A 16,462-nucleotide genomic window follows, 5' to 3' on the forward strand; every position below is an offset into this window, starting at 1 on the left:
GAAACTCGGCAGCCGCTCCTTTCCCAGCCGCTGCTCCAGAATATCCTCGAACGGCCTCTGAATCAACTGAACTGAGCAAAGTTCGCCGTCTGCTTCTCAGCTTCGTCGGTGCTCCTCGCCGCACGGCTCATTCGTCCGCGCCAGAAAAAAACACAGACACCCGCGGGATTTTTCGGAACAGAGGCTGGGGACGCGCCGGGTCGCTCGAAGCACCCTGATCAGGCCATCGATCGCTCTTTTCGCTGCGCGCAGAAAGCAACAGGAAACCGTCCCCGGCGAATCTGCGCTCGCTTTCACCTCTTCTTCGAACGTTCGTGCACCTCCTCCAATGGCGTATCTGTCCTTACAGCGCCTCGCGGTGCTTTACCCACACCCAGAGGCGGGGTCCACGAAATGTACATAACAGACTCCCCCATTGCGAACCCCAGCCTTACACCATAACTGACAGCCAAGCTCGCCACTGGGAACCTCGTGTCCATCCCAATCACGATACGCCAAATTCGGTCATCCACCTTCATCACCCGCCCTCGTCCCTCTCGAACCACGGAACACGGGCCATGACTAGGACGTCAACTTCGTAACTTGGACGTTGCGAGCTTGGAACGTCGTCGTCCCGGTCGGGCCTGGTGACCCCGAGCTTCCTTCCATCTGCAGGCATCACAAGGCTCAATCAGCCTCTTCGTCGACCCGCCCAGGAGTATCTAGCCATCGGCTCCCGGGCCCTTGCAATGAATTTGCTCACCTGCAAATCGATGATTCTACCGCGATCGAGCGTCAGCAAAACACATGGCAAGGCAGCGCGCGGTCCTGGCATTATCGTGATATAGCAAGCACTGGGCACTCACAAGTACATGGCGGCCCCTCGGAAGTTGAGCGCGATGTCCGTCGCCTTGTGCACCCCGTCAAGAGAGTACGCGATCGACAGGTCGGTCGTCGATCCGGCGACCGTCCTCAGCGTCGCGCTGACCGAGTGGAACTTCCCGTCTGTCGGCCAGTCCACGATCGTGCTATGGACGGCCGAGGACGTGTTGAACGTGTTGAACCAGGTCTGCGCCGTCCCTGTGATCGCGAGTCCCGTGCCCTCGTCAGCCTACCATCGCCAATCTAATCATGGCGAAAAACGTTCAAGCCCACAGGCTCGGAATATTATCACGCACCTTTCCATTCCCCGATGTCAGCCTCCGGAGGCCACCCGTGCACGGCGGTCAGCCAGAACGCGGGCCACGTCCCTTTGGCTGTGGGCGCGATAAACTCCCCAGAGACCGTGTAACCCTTAGCATTCGTCCCGTCCACGGTGATCTGGTCCTTGGCGTAGATCGTCCCGGACAGGTAGTTAATCGCGGGTTTGGGGTTCGCCGTGCTCGGAGGTTGGCCCGTCGTCGGTGTAGCCTTCAGCGTCAGAACACCGTTGGACACGCTAATGTGACTGTGGTCGGTGCTACTACCGACCATGCGCGCAGCTGGATTAGCGAAGTTGAGGTGAGTAAGTCGCATACTTCCTCGATGTACGACATACCGCCATTGTGGTCAGAGCCCCATGGGTAGAGATAGTTCCAGTATTTCTCAAGGTCTGTATAGCTATTGAATGATGTTGTCGGGATTTCCACTACATCGGCTTTCGCGACGAGGAACAGGGACGCGAGGACCGGGAAAGCAACCAAGAAGGATTTCATGCTAGTCACTGCTGGGGCGGTGAGGTGAGGCTACAAATCCTCGGAGGAGGACAAGTGCCAAACGCACTCTTTTATATTTATTCCATTCTGTCCAATACATCGACCGAGAGCTAAATACAAAATGTACACACTGCATGTCATGTTTCCACGTCTCCAGCATCCACGGCCCGCCTGAGAAGCGACCATCACAGTCATCAGATCTGCGACATCCAGACGAATAGGTTGGCATCGTCACGCTTCCGCTCCACCTGCGCACTGCAGTCGCACTGACCACCACATGCAACCTTCAATGAAACTGATCATACGGCCGAACCGCCGGGAGTTGTCCGAACGAACGCGCTTCTAGGCCGCGTGAGCTGCACGATGAGCGCGTCCACGCCTACGAGCGCGTGCGGCTTCCTCGCGCGAATCGTCACTTCGCGGACATGCTCGCCCGCGACGCACACGGCGCGGATGGCCTCCTGGACGAGGCGCTCGAGGGTGCGATGGTCCGACGCCTCCATGTCCTGCAGCGTCGAGCGAGCGGAGGACAGGACGGAGAAATGGACAAAAAGACAACATACGTAACTCACCGCGCAGAGACACCCGGGAAAGCACGCACCTTGACGACGACGTCGACGAGCCGCCGATAGTCGACCTCCTCCTCCACCCCGGGCTCCTCCACGATCCACATATCCACAACGACGCGCTGCCGCGCCTCCCGCTCTGCGGGGTGCGCGCCGACGAGCACGCTGAGCGCGAGGCCCTTCGCGAACGCGACCACCACCACGCCCTCCGCCGCGCCCGCAGCCGCACACACGGCCGCCTCGCCCGCCGTCACGACCTCCCAGCCCATCCCTCCCTCCGCGCGCACGTGCGCCTTGGGCGCCTCCAGCACGACGCGCACCTCGCGCACCGCGTCGCTCGTCCAATTGCTCATCGCGTGCAGCGCGCACCGCGCGAGCGCGCGTCCCCCCGCGTACGTCGCGCCGGGCGCGCCGAGCCCTTGCAGCGACGCCGCGACGTCCCACGAGTGCACGGTCAGCCGTATGTCGTCCGTCGCCGCCGCGAGCGCGAGCGACGTCGGGTAGAGATGCAGGTGCGCCGAGAGCTTGAGCGCTTGCGGCTCCGGACGGCCCCAGTTGTTAGGCCCGATGTTGGCGATGAGTTGGAGGGAGTCAATGATGATGATGTCGGTTGATGGGGGCCGCATTGGGATCTGAAGGGTAAGGTGCAAATGGAGCACGACCGAATAGGATGGGAAGATGAGAACTGCAATCGGGTGTCTTCTATATTTGGAAAGCGTTGTTCTCCAGGACGTTGCAGTCCAGTGAGCGTTCGCTGTCGTCGATGAGGCCTTGAGGGATCGACGATACAATCGATAAAAACATGTCAAAAATCCGTTCCAGCTGTGATGAGCGCTTCATGTACCGTGCCTAGGCTCCTCATAGAATCACATACTCCGCATCCCTCATAATCGCGTCTATGCATTACTCCATTTGCACGTACACGCTCATGTTCTGCATGCTCTATTGATACCATCTCTCCCTCAATCGCTTCTTCTGTACCATGGGTTTCGTGATCATGATCGCGATCGCCAGGCCACACACCGTCAACACGAGCTGCACCTTGTTGAAGCTGTCGCTCAGCACATCGAACGTGCCCGACGGCGCAACGCGCGTGAAAAACAGGTCGAGTCCGTACGCAAACACGAGCGATGTGCTCTCGAGTTGTGAGGGTGACGTCAGAATATGACGTATATTTGCTACCTAAGAGTCGCAAAGGATAAGATGGATGCATGATGAGCAAACATGACTTCAATACGGACCTCGTAGTTGTGCGAGAGAACGCGTCGCGGATCGTCAGGGATGACGGGGTCGTACTGGAAGAGCTGCTCTTCCTGTTCTTCTGCCGTTGGCTTGTGCTTCGGCCTGCGAGGATCCAAAATTCGCCGAGGGAACGACTGAATCTGCTGTTTCTCATTCGCCACTGGAAAGGTCGTGGGTTTGTCAATGCGAAAGATACAACGAGTAAACACAACATACCGATCAAGTCCTTGGTTGTTACCCCGAATTTTGTGGACGTCGATGCGATTGCGGTGATCCTATGAGGGAACACGAAGGCTTGCTCAATAGCATTGACAATCAAGCTTTCGTTGGAGAATGACGACATGTCGGAGCTAGAGTACAACATCAGCACCGATCCTCTAAACGGACAACCAAAAGCAATAACTGACCTGCTCGTCTTGTCATCCACGCCCCGCCCTTCGTACAATTCCACCGACACGGCCCGGTACCCCTTGGTCATGCCCACGCCCTCAAATTCTCCATCCCAATAGACATAGACCAACCAATTCTCAACGAACATGGCCTTGACATCACACCCACCCGGCGCTTTTCCGACTATGGCACTATACAACGTGCTCCCCTTCGCGCCGTCCAAAACCCGCACCCCGCACGAATTCGGGGAAGAGGTAAGCACGGCAAACATGTGGGGATTGAGGTACTTGTAGAGCGTTGTGCGATCGCCCAGCACTTTGCCCAGAGAAGCAACGAGACCCTTGGGTCGGGTGACGACGGAAATGATTTCGTGGGATGGAGGCAGAGACGTGGCCCATGTGGCGTAGATCTGGGCCATATTGTTGATACCAGCATCAAGGGCAACTTGGTGACCTGTTAATTGGCGATAGCCAGGCTCGCCTGTGCGGAGGGGAAAGCGGAGGCTAGGCGCCGTAGCATCAAATGACTCCCGGTTGGCGGGTGTATTGGGGTAGAGGTAGACCTTCATAAACACGTTAAGGTAGTAGGACTATATCAGGAAACCATAGATGATTTACCTGACGGAATTCATCCAAAAGGATGACAATTCTGGACTCGCCTTCCAACATATACGCCTCAATCAACGGGCCAGAGATGATATCAACGCCCTGTAGGACCTCCCCGGACGGTGACACGCCGGTCGCATCTTCACCAGTGAGAGCATTGATATGAAAAAGTACAGTGTCAACGAGGCTCTACATACATGGACCATATGTCAGTTAAACAGGTGCAATTTAGGGCTAGATCACTAACATTATCTGCTCTTCGTTGCGTGACAAGAACGACCTGCGGCTCGCTTTCTTCATTCACGGTTCTCGTAACGAATAGCTTCACCGGGTTGATCCGTCCCCCAACCTGCGCAGCCCATCCTAGTCCCAACACACGACTCCACAAGATCTTACCATTGGTTGAGTCCAGCCCGAATATCTTGCCCGCATCTGTAGCTGCGACAATGATCTTGCGGAAACCGAAGTCGTCGCGAGATAGCGGCTTCGACGCGTTTGTATTAGCGGGCTCAACGCGCGAGGTTGCAGAAGCGTAGGAGCCAGTTGCAAAGCGCCTGACGAAATGGGTGAGGTATGCGGGAAAGTCCTAGGCGCAAGAATATTGTAAAATCTGAGATCCGAATATATGAAGAGGACAAACTCGGGCATCAGAAAATTGACGGATCAAACGCCCAACAAAGGTTTCATGTTCATCGCGTACGTGGGTCGCAATTGTGTTGGGTTCGGGCAACTCAACCATCTCTGCCAATTGTATCCGAGAGAGTGATTCTTCGCGCGTCCACTGAATCTTGTCGCCCTGCCAAAGTTGTATGGCACCAGTAGTCGTCGTCAAGGCTACATACGGCAACAGATCATAATCTTTTTGATAGGCCGCATGCAGAGCCGCCTGAAAGCAACATTAAAATCGCTCTTTCGATGAATTTTGAAAAAGACATACATGGCTAATGATTCCATGTGTATTAGTATCAAAATTGAAAGTGAAGCCGGATACAAGACCCTTCCCCTCTGCCAGATGCGGCGCGTATACATGCGCGGAAGCCCTCTATAGAACTTATCAGCACTCAGTTGATAGATAAATCGACATGCAAGACGTACCCCGAGCGCATGTGACCAAAATACGCGGCCAACGAAAGGCCTTCCATCTTTATCTAAACCGCCTGTATACAGAGACTCCGTATAACGATCCGATCTAGCCTAAAACCTCATTAGATTTAATCATAGCATTAGACTTGCAGATCGTACCGAGTCGGAAAACTCCCAGATGACTTTGAGCCCCGCCTTTTCTGAGTCCAGCTTCAAGACGCGTCCCGAACCGTCGCTTTTCAAAGCAACAAAATGACCTTTCTCAGCAAGGCCTACGTCAACAATGCGTTCGTACGTAGCGCCTTTGACGGATACTGGGGTCCCCTTCAGCTCCGAGGTCAGTGCGACAGCACGAATGGTTCCAGCCTCCAGCCAGACCACTCTGGGAGGCATGCTGTAGTCGTTAGTATTCAGGCAAACGATACTAGATGGACCATCCGTGACGGTAGACGGTATAGAGGCGCTCGTGATGAGGTCACCTGTTGAGGGTGAAATAGCAGAGATATGGAGCGTGTAAGATGCAAACGATTTGGCTAATCCAACAAGATAAACCGCTGACGGCGACACGAGTACTTTTGAGTAGATTACTAGGGAACTGCATGGCCCTGTCAGCTTTGAGATCTCAAATGGATCCAGGCAGAAGGAGAACCCACGTTTCATCGGGCGACGTCCAGGTCCACTGAACTTTTCCTGAAGAGTCTACGCGTCGAAGGACATGACCACTCGTTAGTACAAGCATGTCTGAGAACTGTCCCTCTTGTGATAGAAAGGTCATCGACGTTCCGACGTCGTTTGGTTCGAACAGGCGAGCAGTATTGGGGTTGTGTAGAAACTTCTCTGCAATAAGATCACCAGTCTCAAAATCGAATATCCGTAACGTTGCACCACCCGGTCCCGATAGAGACGCGACAACTAGAACACAAATCAACATGCCTACATACTGGGTAGCTGATTTATTTCACGCACCATCTTTGTCCCTCTGATAATACACTATACTATCGTTGTCTTCGTATATATATCTCCACGCTGTCATGAATGAGCATGTCATATGATGAGAAATGTTAGCTACTGTGCATACCTACAGAACCATTGCCAGCATGTAGAGCAGCTAAAACATTACTGCTTGTTGCAGTGAGAAGGAGCGCTTTGTGTGGCGGTTGGTTTTGTTTCGTATGAAATGATGGGGAGGTCGAGGAAGAATCGGATAGCGGTACGCCGATGTTGGCATTGTACCAGTCTACTATGCCGGCTTCGGATTCATGTAGAGCGTAGGAGACGGCGGAGAACAAAAGAGAGATGGTAAAGGAAGTAATGACGCGCATCTTGAGCAACCCCCACAAAAGCTTAAGAATGAACAAGCTTCTCGAGCCTATTGTGACGCGCTTCGCCGTGCCAACACTACAAGAACGCACACGAGTTCCAAGACAATGCCTGCTGGAGACTATGCCTTCGGCTGAGAGTCAAATATGGGCCATTAGAAGAATACAATAAATGATGAATGCGCACCTTGTGGTTTTGGGTGAGAACTCTAACAGAAGGTCAGAGAAGGTGACGTAGAACTACGAGCTGACGTAAGCGATATATAGCCGGGTCCCCTACTGGTCCCCTCCCCTTCGTTCTGCCTTATCCACTGTATTTGCACGCCATCGCTGGTATTCCACACACACTGTACTCTTCGAGTCGCTTATTATGTCCGGCACACCATCCGCGCCATCGACTCCCTCCAATACCCTGCTGCTTCGCCGGCAGCTAACTGAATTGACGAAACATCCTGTCGAAGGCTTTTCTGCCGGTGTGTGACTCTGCCCCTCATATCGTTTGTTCAACGTCCATGCATTCGCCCTACTGACAGTGCGTTGATCATAGGCCTTGTAGATGATAGCAATCTTATGGAATGGGAGATCTTGGTCATCGGGTGTGTATGCACACCCCTTCAGGCCATAAACCTTTGAAGCTGATCGGGTGGTGGCGCGGATGTGCGTTGTAACAAAACCAGACCTCCTGACACGATGTTGTACGTATAGTTTTGGAGGAAGTTGCGGCAAAGTGCTCATCCATGGTTTGTAACAGTGAGGGAGGATTTTTCAAGGCGCGATTAACGTTTCCGCCAGAGTTCCCCCTCCTCCCGCCTAAGATGCGGTTTATAACCCCGATGTGGCACCCAAATAGTTGCGTTACCACTCCTCATTCTACTTCCCACTCGACTGACTTTTATCCCCGTGTAGTCTACCCGGATGGCACTGTCTGCATCTCCATTCTCGTAAGTTATTGTATGCGGTCTCTGAGCGGTGCAGAACTTTAATCGCATATTGTCTATACTCCAGCACGCTCCTGGAGATGACCAGTACGGTTACGAAGATGCAGGCGAGCGTTGGATGCCAGTACATTCCATCGAATCAATCGTAAGTTGATCGTCAAATCTAGACATCGTATCCTGCCGAACATCTACTTTGTCTATTAGCTGCTCAGCGTAATTTCCTTGTTATCCTCTGACTCGCCGAACCTCGATAGTCCCGCAAATGTAGACGCCGCGAAGGAAGTCCGGACAGACTTTGCTGGTATGTGTCATCGTTTTGCTTCTCTTTACCCCTTTTTGATGTTTTTGTTTCCCCTCATATATAGCATTTAAGAAGAAAGTTCGTCGTTTGGTCAGGAGAAGTGCTGAAGAGGCTTTTGAATGATCTATCTGTTTACGGTGCCGTGTCGTTTGCTACCACTCGTATCTTCATGCATCATAACATCGTATATAGCAGGCTTTGTATCATCCACCCACGTTCATCCTCCTGTCGCCATACTCGCTGTGCTCCATAGGCTTGGCTCATTACTTGTTTCATCGTATCACACCGGTTATATCATTGATGTCATTTTTACAATTTTGACGACCTGGCAGCAGGATCAGGGACGATCTCACCTTTAGGCCAGCTTTTGAACACATAAATGCGGTACAATGTCAAATGAACTAGATCGTAGGATCGAGCTGGAAGGCAGAAGCACTGCAATTGCATGCCCATGCAGTGCACACAAGTGATCAGATATGACTGGGAATTTGTATGCTTGAACCCTACCCTTGCGGACTCTCACCTTGTATCTCACCTTTTGTCTTTTTGTTTTTTTGTTCTCCCGTGCACAGAGGGAGAGCGATAATCACATCATTTTCATTACCCTCCTATTAACATTGACGACAGTCGTCGTAGTATACCACTCACACCCAGAGAGGCTTAATATCGTGCGGGGCGCATTAAATGTTGCCAAAAATTGACACAACATCTTGGTATTTAGGACTTTTATCATCCATTTGTGTTAGCCATTCTCGTCTAGGGTGCATCCGAGCGCACATAAAGCCCCAGGTTTCTTACATGGTTTTACATTCACAGGCCTTACGCGCCCATGCACACGCAGACGTCGAAAGTACGTACGTAGGGTACAGTAGCACTAGATGTACATGTACAATCGCTCGCACTGAGCATCTAAGCTGCCGACCAGACGTCAAAAATACGGCGCCCCAGGATGGTAAGAAAAGAAATACTGAATGAAGAGCCGTGCCCTTCCGCAGCGTCCGTCGCAACTCGCAAAGCACGCGCGCGAACACAGCACAAGCCCGCGCCGGCAAAGGAAAAGGAGCGGCGGGCGGGACCAGAGCTCACTGTGGTTGAGAAATCTCTGGGCGCGAGGCCAGGCTGCGATGGGTCAGTCGACGTCAACGTGGCAGGTGCGGATCGTGATATATAGGTCGTAAACAAAGTGATGCATGAAAACAGAGGGAGAAAGAGAAGAGAACAAACACAGGAAGAGAGTTAGAGAGATATGATGTGAAGGACGCGATATATAAGCGAAACGGACGGCAAGCCATCGGGAAGGACAATCCAAATGAAAGCGCAAGACGGCGAAGGACAACGAAAGGAGCACGATAAGGTCAAGGCTAAGTCCGGGTGGGAAGGTATAAGAGACATTCATGACGACTGCTTTGTCGTCCTGAATCGCAAGAGAGGTGCCAATCCCGATAGTTGACACGTTTTCTTGAGGAAGTCATGCTGTATCATCCCTATCAGAATAAGGTACAAGGATCTCGGAAGAGCAGACGCACCTCAAGCAATTCGTTGGCCGTCGCCCGACTCTTGACGTCCACGCAGAGACAAACGCTGAGGAACGACTTGAGCTCCCGCGACAGCGCGTCCGGCTTCTTCAGCGTCGGCGTCCCATTCGTTGCGATGAGGTAGAGCGCCTTGAGCGGCTCCTCGTCGAGGTACGGCGGCTCCTGCTCAATCATCTCGATAGCCATGATACCCAAGGACCAGATGTCGACCTTAGCGCCGTATTCCTTCTGCTTGACCACTTCTGGAGCCATCCAGTACGGCGTGCCTACCATGGTTGCGCGCTTCGATTTCTGGTCCGTCAGCTTGGCACAGAACCCGAAGTCAGCTGTGAAGCAAGAGAGGCACGGATCGGTCAGCCTCTTTCGGGATGACAAGAACAGGGGGGATGTGGCTAGCAAAGGGACACACTAATTTTCACGCGGCCTTGCGCATCGAGGAGAACATTATCGGATTTGATGTCACGGTGGATGATGTGTTGGCTATGCAGATGACCGAGCCCCTTGCATGTCTGTGGAGGAAGCCAATTCAGACGAGAGCTGCTCAGTTTCCAACGCAACAGATTATGCGGGCGCGCATATAAACACACCTCCAAGGATATGCACGCAATCTGATCTTCCTCCAGGTTGTTGTTCTCGATGATGTCCGTGAGCGCACCACCCTCCATGAACTCCATAACGACCCAGAGCTCGTTATTCTTCACAAGGTACGAGTTCAAGAAGTTGACGATGTTAGGATGCTGTGACTCTTTCATGACAAGAATCTCGTTCACGATGAGCTCCTTGCGCGGCTGGTTCGCCAGGTCCATCTCTTTGATCGCGACCTTCTTCCCTGTCGCGAGCGTCTTGGCGACGTACACATGTCCCGAGGCGCTGCACATCAGATCCAGACCCGTCAGCCCACGGCACCCAACGGCCCCAGAACAGACATCCTCTTCGATCACATCACACGGAAAAGAGACCACTCACCCCTGGCCAATCTTCTTGATCTTGCTGTAAATCAGCTTAGGGTCGCTGTCGTCCACCACGCTCCGCAGCTTCTCCATGATCTGCACCTCCGTCATCGTACTGATCCGCTTCTCCGCCTCCTTCGCCTTGGGCTTCTCCAGGGCAGCAGCGGCAGCGGCAACGCCGCCCCTGTCGTCCTCAGCGGCGGTGACGGTGACGGGCGGCGCCGCGTGCGCGGGTGCTTTCTTCGGTTGCAATGGCTTCACGGGCGGCGGGCCGGCCGTAGCGCCGGGCGCGGGTCGAGCGGCAGGGTCGGAGTTGGCAGGTGCGGACTTTGCGGGGCCCAGGGCGGGGCGCTGCTCACGAGGCTCTCGCTCTCGTTCACGATCGCGGTCTCGCTCCCGCTCCCGTTCGCGCTGCTCGCGCTCGCGGCCGGTCTGCAGCGACTCCTTGCGCACGGGCACCTGCTCGCTGCTGAGGCCTGGCGGCTTGCCTAGCGCGCCATCGGGGCCGGGTGCCTTTGCGCGCGCGCGCAGGTCCGCGGAGGAGGGCGTGTGGTCAGGGAGGGGTGGCTTGCCGCCTGCGGTGCCCGGTGCAGGGGGCGCGGGGCGGTTCGCGGTGAGCAAGGGGCGCGGCGGGGCAGGGCGAGAGGGCGTGAGGGCGCCGAGCGTGTTTCCTGCGAGTGGGCGGGATGGGGCGTTGGTGTTCGTTGTGGGGTCGGCGGAGGCGGAGTAGGGATTGTACGAACCGTTCACGAGCTCTGCAGCGCGCTGAGCGGCGAGTGCAGTGGAAGAGAGGGTGGTCCCGCCCGAGTCGGATCCGTTGACGCCTGTGGGAGAGAACCTTACCGCATGAGTGGGGGATTATCGACGGGAACGAAAGGAGAAGCCTTGCCTAGTCCTGCGCCACCGAGGCCAGTGCCGCCATTGAAGCGAGCTGTGGGGTTGATGGTATTTGTGATAAGCTTGATTGGCAGCTGTAGAATGTAGGGCGAACGTACGCGTGCTGCTACCCGCTCCGGCTATCCGCGTCGCGGGGGAGAGGCCCATCTCCTCCATCTCCCGCTTCTGGTGGTCAGTGTAGAACTCAAGCACGTCGAGCACGGCCTGCGGGTCGCGCTGGTAGTCTTCGCGCGTGATGGCAGATTTTGTCAGCAGCTTGCTCCACTGGTCCGGCATGCCCTGCGCAAGGGTGTGTAAACTGAGGTGTGAACACTTTTGTTGTAGTAGCTGAGTTCGGGAAACGTACCGTGAACGCGCCAGAGACGGGGTCAAAGCCTACGTGGACTTTATGAACAAAGTTAGTCGGGTTGCTGACCCCACTCAGCGGGCTGCGCGAGTAAATGTCGTCCTGCCACCCATAGAGTTCCTCATCTCCCTTCAGTGCCAGGTAGTACCGCTTGTCCTTTGTCTCGAGCAGCAAGCAGTATGGCTTCAAATCTGTCCGTTCGATGTTGGAGAGGTCACGTAGTTGTATGGTGTTTTGGGGTGGGGATGACTGTTGCGAGATATATCAGCAACATGGCGACTTTGTAACTTCACGACAACAGAGCGAAAGCCATATTCGAAGGGAACGACCAAGTGACTGCGGCTGACATGGACGGCGATCACGAAGCCCGTTTGCAAGGGAGGCCCAAGGATGGGCCATGACGGAAGGAAACGATTGGGAGGGGGGAACGCACCTCGTTCTTATGGATGGCCAAGCTCTGCTCCTTCAAGACCAAGAACTTCTCTCTCCAGAGCCAGCTGGCGAACGCATCTTCCTTGAAACCGACAGTGCCACTACGGATGATGGAGGAGTTTGAGGCGCTGTCTGAGTTGCGGTTGGGGAAACCGCCGATGCCTGAGGAGCCGCCGATGCCGGAGTAGGCAGTGGTATAGGACGAGCCGTTCATGCCGGAGGGGGTAAGAGTGTAGCTGCTGGTTGTGGAGTAATTGGAGACACCGCTGCTCGTCGAGCCCTGACGCATGGGGGCTTGGGGCGCCGGCCTTGAGGGGGTGAGTGAGGCGGCGGAGACCTGATTGTAGGCCATTGCTCGAGGGGTATTCGAGCTACTGTCGAAGAAGACGGGCTGATTGCGTACGAGAACTCGAGCCGTCGTGCTCGCTACGGTCGCCAGGAAAGAGCCGAAGCGCGATCGAAACTGATGAGGGCGATGGCGTACAGGCGAGCGCTGTGTGATGCGGGGGGTGGGAGAGAGGGACGAGAGGAGCCGTCGTCGTCTGCGTCGCCGTCGCCGGGGTCGTAGTGAAGGGGATGAAGGGATTAAGACGAGGAGTGAGAGAGCAAGCTCGTGGCGCGAACGAGCGTGAGCGTGCTCAGACGGCCCTGGCTTTGTTTGCAATCCTCGCAATCGGATCTATCCGCCTCGTCTTGTCCCCCATCCTGTCCCATTTCTTTCTCTCATTCTCTCTCATTTACTGCTGATTGCGCTCGGAAATTCATGTCCCATCTGAAACACACAGGCGGCCCACAATTGGTCGAACACCGTTCGGTTGATCATCAAGAACGCCGCTCGGTATGGCAGCCGGTTCATGCTCGCGCGATCGTGGCACTGAGATTGCACCGCAAACTTATCTCACACAACCTGAATGCAGTAATCTCAACCCCGATCGCCAATTCTGAGGCGAGGCGGCACGATGCCCCTGCGCAACAGGGTCGTTCATATGAGGCAAAGCGAACGGGTGGAAGAGGCGTCGATGTGATTAGCAGGAACATAGACGTACACTGGAGCAAAGCGCAGAGGGAAAGCGTAGGACAATGTGCACAGGCGTAGGACAATGTGCACAGGTGAAATGAGGGGAAATGTGGAGGGTGCTACTTGTTCTTCGTCGCTCTGGAAGCAAACGTATCAGCGTCTTATTCGCCCGTTCCCACTCCGTGGAACGGGAACTCACTTGTACACGAAACGTTTCCGCGTATGCGAAAATTCGCCTAGCTTATGACCCACCATGTCTTGCGTGACGGTGACCGGTACGTAGTCCTTGCCGTTGTGAACCATGAATCGAAGCCTGAGCACCATAACATGAGCACACCTAGGGCTTCCATGCGCACAGACCTAATCAGGAGGCGTACCCTACAAAGTGGGGCAGGATCGTGCACGACCGCGCCTGCGTCTTTATAGCGACATTGTTCGTCAACGCCTCGCGGATGTTTGGGAACGAGACAAAGAAAGGCCCTGCATGACGCGCAATTAGCCCTGACCATCGTGCACATCGGACATACATGACGTACCCTTCCACGCAGACCTGCCTGAACGTACGATGAGTGAAGGATGCATTGGAGCGCCACACCGACGAGCAGAAAGTCCAAGGCCAAGGCTAAGCGTCGCGTGACCTCGCGTGACACGTGGGAACCTCCGATTCCGCTTTTTCGATCGATCTAATCTTATCTCCCTGGTCTATTTCTGCCTTCTCCACTGAGCCTCCAGCCCCTCCAGCCCCACTGCTCCGGGGTGACGAGGGAAATTTTGTGCTTTCGAACCTTTACCACCACCACGTCTGCCAGTAACGCAGCAGAGGAAATTTCACCATCTACAACCTCTTCTGCGCTTGACCTCACTTCGGAGCCGCCGGGCCATCGTTCCGGCAATGGATGAGACAAACATTCTCCCGTCTGTGACCTTGGATGGAGCATCTATTCCAAGCTCAACGCTGTCTGCTAATGTTGACCCATCCAAGCTCTCGAAGGTATACTACGGTCATCATTGATGAATTACTGAACGATATTTGACGCAGCCTTGCGGTGCGATGTATATTGTGATGGTTTTTCATTGCGCAGACCGTCCTCGACTACATATTCGCAGTTGCAGCGGTAACTCTCATCGCGTTCCTCTCTGGCTGGCGGTAGGTCTCCTTTCAGCTCACATCGCTCAAGTATTGACTGAGCCCTCTTATCCCATCCATTATATTGGCACATGTCTCAGATACGCATACCTCCGCCGCCGCTCCCTCCCCCTCCGATTCTTCTTCCGCGGATCCGCCCACCGCGCAAAACATCCTCAACTTCCCACCATAACCCGACCTTCCTCTTCCAGATTAAGCTCTCTGCCTGCACTTCCTGCGCAAGCGTATGTATGCTCGCGTGCCCGTGCAACGGGCGGACGGGGCGGGGTGGGGGATCCAGGCAGCCTGAGCGAAGAAAAGGAAGAGCTTCCTGCGTACGAGGACACCAGAATCGGCCGCCCGCCGGGTTACGTCGATGTCGGGCTGCATGATGTGCACGCGAACATGGGGGCCGTCAGTTTGGCACCGCCGGCGCGTCCGCGCCCGGGTGCTCCTATAGCAGAAGAAAATACATGACACGTGATCAGCTAGAACAGACGATATACACGAGGTGAGTATACCAACTCGCTCTCCAGTGATGGCGTTGACCTTAGCTAACTTGAATCTGCAGCGACGATACGCGAGCGACTATGCGGCTTATGACCATACCCATTTAATGTAACGCTTCAAATGTTGTTACAATACCAACCCATGTATCGCTAGGTCTTTCGACGTCAATAGTAGCGCACAATTCACTGCTGCTTGTGGAAGCCCCTGTCATCACTCGCTTGCTGCGTATGACCATGGTCCCTTGATGATTCTTTTGTATTTAAATATCAGTCGGCACTCTCGATAACGATGCGGGATACATTGACGCTGAGAGCTCTACACAATAAATATGACTGGTCTAAAAGAGGCTGAGACTTCGAGCCCTAAGGACGACAACTGCGATAACACGACAATGGCGGTACAATGACAGCGGCACGAGAAGTCACAACTATAGCAAGGACAACGAAACGATAGCAATCAACAATACCGGGCTCATTCCGACTCCCACACCAAATTCGGGACAACCTCCTTCAACCGGTCCATCAAATAGTCGTCGATCATAGGCGCACGAACCTTCATTGACTCAAGCATTAAAATCTGGTCGTCTCTCCTGTCTTCCAAGGTCATGCCCAGAGTGAACCACTCCCAGCTTCTCCAATAATCATCAAGCTCACGGATCTCCAGCCTCCGAAGCTGAGGTGCGAACAGGCTTCCATGGATATCCCCGTCGTACTTGCTGAGGCCCTTGTCGTCCTGCTCGTAGAGCCCGGAGAACGCGCTCCAGGGGTTGAAGCCTTCAAGCGACAGGTTCTTGGTGAGCGGCAACCTTCCGAAGCAGTGGATGAACCAATTTTGCGAAAGCCACATCTTTGACGAGAGGTGGAAGCTCTCCACGCATTTGCGGACAGGGAGACACGAAAGTGCGACTAGTATGAGTTCTTGCGCCAAGGTATGACGCGGTGGCTTTCTGATGGCGAACGAGATGTGCACGTTGGCCACCGTCTTGTCGATCGGGGTCTGACAGATCGGGACGTTGCTGTCCGAAGTTTGGGAGCCGAGGTCGGACCTGCCGCTAGTAGCGGCTTGTGGCTCAGGCTCACTGTATCCAGCGCACAACGTCCAACGCCGTTCAGTGAGTTCGCCGATGTTCAATACCTGGAATGCGACACTAGACGGAAAGAAGTTGCGCAGGCCTCTCTCTAGCGCTTTCCACGCTGCGTCCCACGCCTCCATCGCACTAATGTGGATCAACGATAATTTGACGGTCGTCTTGGTCCCAAGCCTGATCTGGGCAAGGAAGTGGCCGCAGTGCGAAATCAGACCGTCGACGTCGAGATATTCGAGGTTGGGAAGCTCCACGAACTCGTCCACGGTGCCCGTCGGGGTGCACGGGCCCCGGGGCTGCGGCCAAAAGCATCCCATGAGTGGCATGGGGGCTCGTCGCAAGGTGACGGTGAGATGGGTGAGTTGTGGCATGCCTCGGAGTGCCTTTACTAGGCCATTGACGTTACTGATCGACATGGGGCAGGTGGTGTCATGTAGGGTGAGTTGC

The 16,462-nt window shown here is 54.7% G+C and overlaps 10 protein-coding genes across 10 annotated transcripts; 3 read left to right on the top strand and 7 right to left on the bottom strand.

The window, feature by feature from the left end:
* Positions 1-391: 391 nt before the first annotated feature.
* HETIRDRAFT_63800 (glycoside hydrolase family 16 protein) lies at positions 392-1,673 on the bottom strand (the record flags this gene model as incomplete). The annotated part of the gene is made up of 5 exons (XM_009549676.1): positions 392-648; positions 743-758; positions 846-1,059; positions 1,158-1,460; positions 1,517-1,673. The coding sequence occupies 5 exons, from the start codon at positions 1,671-1,673 to the stop codon at positions 562-564; spliced, it is 777 nt and encodes a 258-aa protein (XP_009547971.1). The 3' UTR covers positions 392-561.
* A 1-nt stretch (position 1,674) lies between these two features.
* On the bottom strand, positions 1,675-1,902 carry HETIRDRAFT_321667 (uncharacterized protein; the record flags this gene model as incomplete). The annotated part of the gene is made up of 1 exon (XM_009549983.1): positions 1,675-1,902. The coding sequence occupies one exon, from the start codon at positions 1,900-1,902 to the stop codon at positions 1,675-1,677; it is 228 nt and encodes a 75-aa protein (XP_009548278.1).
* Positions 1,903-1,972: 70 nt separating this feature from the next.
* HETIRDRAFT_419381 (uncharacterized protein) lies at positions 1,973-2,865 on the bottom strand (the record flags this gene model as incomplete). The annotated part of the gene is made up of 2 exons (XM_009549984.1): positions 1,973-2,179; positions 2,275-2,865. 2 exons carry the CDS (start codon positions 2,863-2,865, stop codon positions 1,973-1,975), a joined length of 798 nt encoding a protein of 265 aa, XP_009548279.1.
* A 236-nt stretch (positions 2,866-3,101) lies between these two features.
* On the bottom strand, positions 3,102-6,881 carry HETIRDRAFT_435076 (uncharacterized protein; the record flags this gene model as incomplete). Its single annotated transcript, XM_009549985.1, has 13 exons — positions 3,102-3,421; positions 3,481-3,641; positions 3,698-3,831; positions 3,889-4,433; positions 4,489-4,665; positions 4,724-5,062; positions 5,117-5,310; positions 5,410-5,518; positions 5,572-5,670; positions 5,719-6,154; positions 6,213-6,471; positions 6,526-6,585; positions 6,638-6,881. The coding sequence occupies 13 exons, from the start codon at positions 6,879-6,881 to the stop codon at positions 3,182-3,184; spliced, it is 2,997 nt and encodes a 998-aa protein (XP_009548280.1). The 3' UTR covers positions 3,102-3,181.
* Positions 6,882-7,248: 367 nt separating this feature from the next.
* HETIRDRAFT_321913 (uncharacterized protein) lies at positions 7,249-8,240 on the top strand (the record flags this gene model as incomplete). Its single annotated transcript, XM_009549986.1, has 8 exons — positions 7,249-7,351; positions 7,426-7,474; positions 7,556-7,573; positions 7,630-7,727; positions 7,785-7,819; positions 7,884-7,961; positions 8,021-8,117; positions 8,182-8,240. The coding sequence occupies 8 exons, from the start codon at positions 7,249-7,251 to the stop codon at positions 8,238-8,240; spliced, it is 537 nt and encodes a 178-aa protein (XP_009548281.1).
* A 1,050-nt stretch (positions 8,241-9,290) lies between these two features.
* Positions 9,291-12,629, bottom strand: cla4 (putative cla4-like kinase; the record flags this gene model as incomplete). Its single annotated transcript, XM_009549675.1, has 9 exons — positions 9,291-9,590; positions 9,644-9,978; positions 10,062-10,161; positions 10,240-10,522; positions 10,619-10,929; positions 10,983-11,085; positions 11,594-11,778; positions 11,846-12,094; positions 12,279-12,629. The coding sequence occupies 9 exons, from the start codon at positions 12,627-12,629 to the stop codon at positions 9,510-9,512; spliced, it is 1,998 nt and encodes a 665-aa protein (XP_009547970.1). The 3' UTR covers positions 9,291-9,509.
* A 364-nt stretch (positions 12,630-12,993) lies between these two features.
* On the top strand, positions 12,994-13,537 carry HETIRDRAFT_440774 (uncharacterized protein). The gene has a single exon (XM_009549988.1). It carries the CDS (start codon positions 13,041-13,043, stop codon positions 13,371-13,373), a length of 333 nt encoding a protein of 110 aa, XP_009548283.1. The 5' UTR covers positions 12,994-13,040; the 3' UTR covers positions 13,374-13,537.
* Positions 12,994-13,877, bottom strand: HETIRDRAFT_435080 (uncharacterized protein; the record flags this gene model as incomplete). Its single annotated transcript, XM_009549987.1, has 4 exons — positions 12,994-13,433; positions 13,495-13,608; positions 13,673-13,775; positions 13,832-13,877. The coding sequence occupies 4 exons, from the start codon at positions 13,875-13,877 to the stop codon at positions 13,415-13,417; spliced, it is 282 nt and encodes a 93-aa protein (XP_009548282.1). The 3' UTR covers positions 12,994-13,414.
* Positions 13,878-14,187: 310 nt separating this feature from the next.
* HETIRDRAFT_103666 (uncharacterized protein) lies at positions 14,188-14,898 on the top strand (the record flags this gene model as incomplete). Its single annotated transcript, XM_009549989.1, has 3 exons — positions 14,188-14,286; positions 14,378-14,442; positions 14,523-14,898. 3 exons carry the CDS (start codon positions 14,188-14,190, stop codon positions 14,896-14,898), a joined length of 540 nt encoding a protein of 179 aa, XP_009548284.1.
* A 311-nt stretch (positions 14,899-15,209) lies between these two features.
* On the bottom strand, positions 15,210-15,792 carry HETIRDRAFT_147155 (uncharacterized protein). Its single transcript, XM_009549990.1, has one exon. It carries the CDS (start codon positions 15,775-15,777, stop codon positions 15,403-15,405), a length of 375 nt encoding a protein of 124 aa, XP_009548285.1. The 5' UTR covers positions 15,778-15,792; the 3' UTR covers positions 15,210-15,402.
* Between the last annotated feature and the right edge of the window lie 670 nt (positions 15,793-16,462).

This window comes from Heterobasidion irregulare (genome assembly GCF_000320585.1).
Source record: "Heterobasidion irregulare TC 32-1 unplaced genomic scaffold scaffold_07, whole genome shotgun sequence".
NCBI lineage: Eukaryota > Fungi > Basidiomycota > Agaricomycetes > Russulales > Bondarzewiaceae > Heterobasidion > Heterobasidion irregulare.

Excerpts from the sequence above, each read along its gene's own strand:
- HETIRDRAFT_440774 (XM_009549988.1), top strand. The coding sequence starts at position 13,041 with ATGTCCCATCTGAAACACACAGGCGGCCCACAATTGGTCGAACACCGT.
- HETIRDRAFT_147155 (XM_009549990.1), bottom strand. The coding sequence starts at position 15,777 with ATGTGGCTTTCGCAAAATTGGTTCATCCACTGCTTCGGAAGGTTGCCG.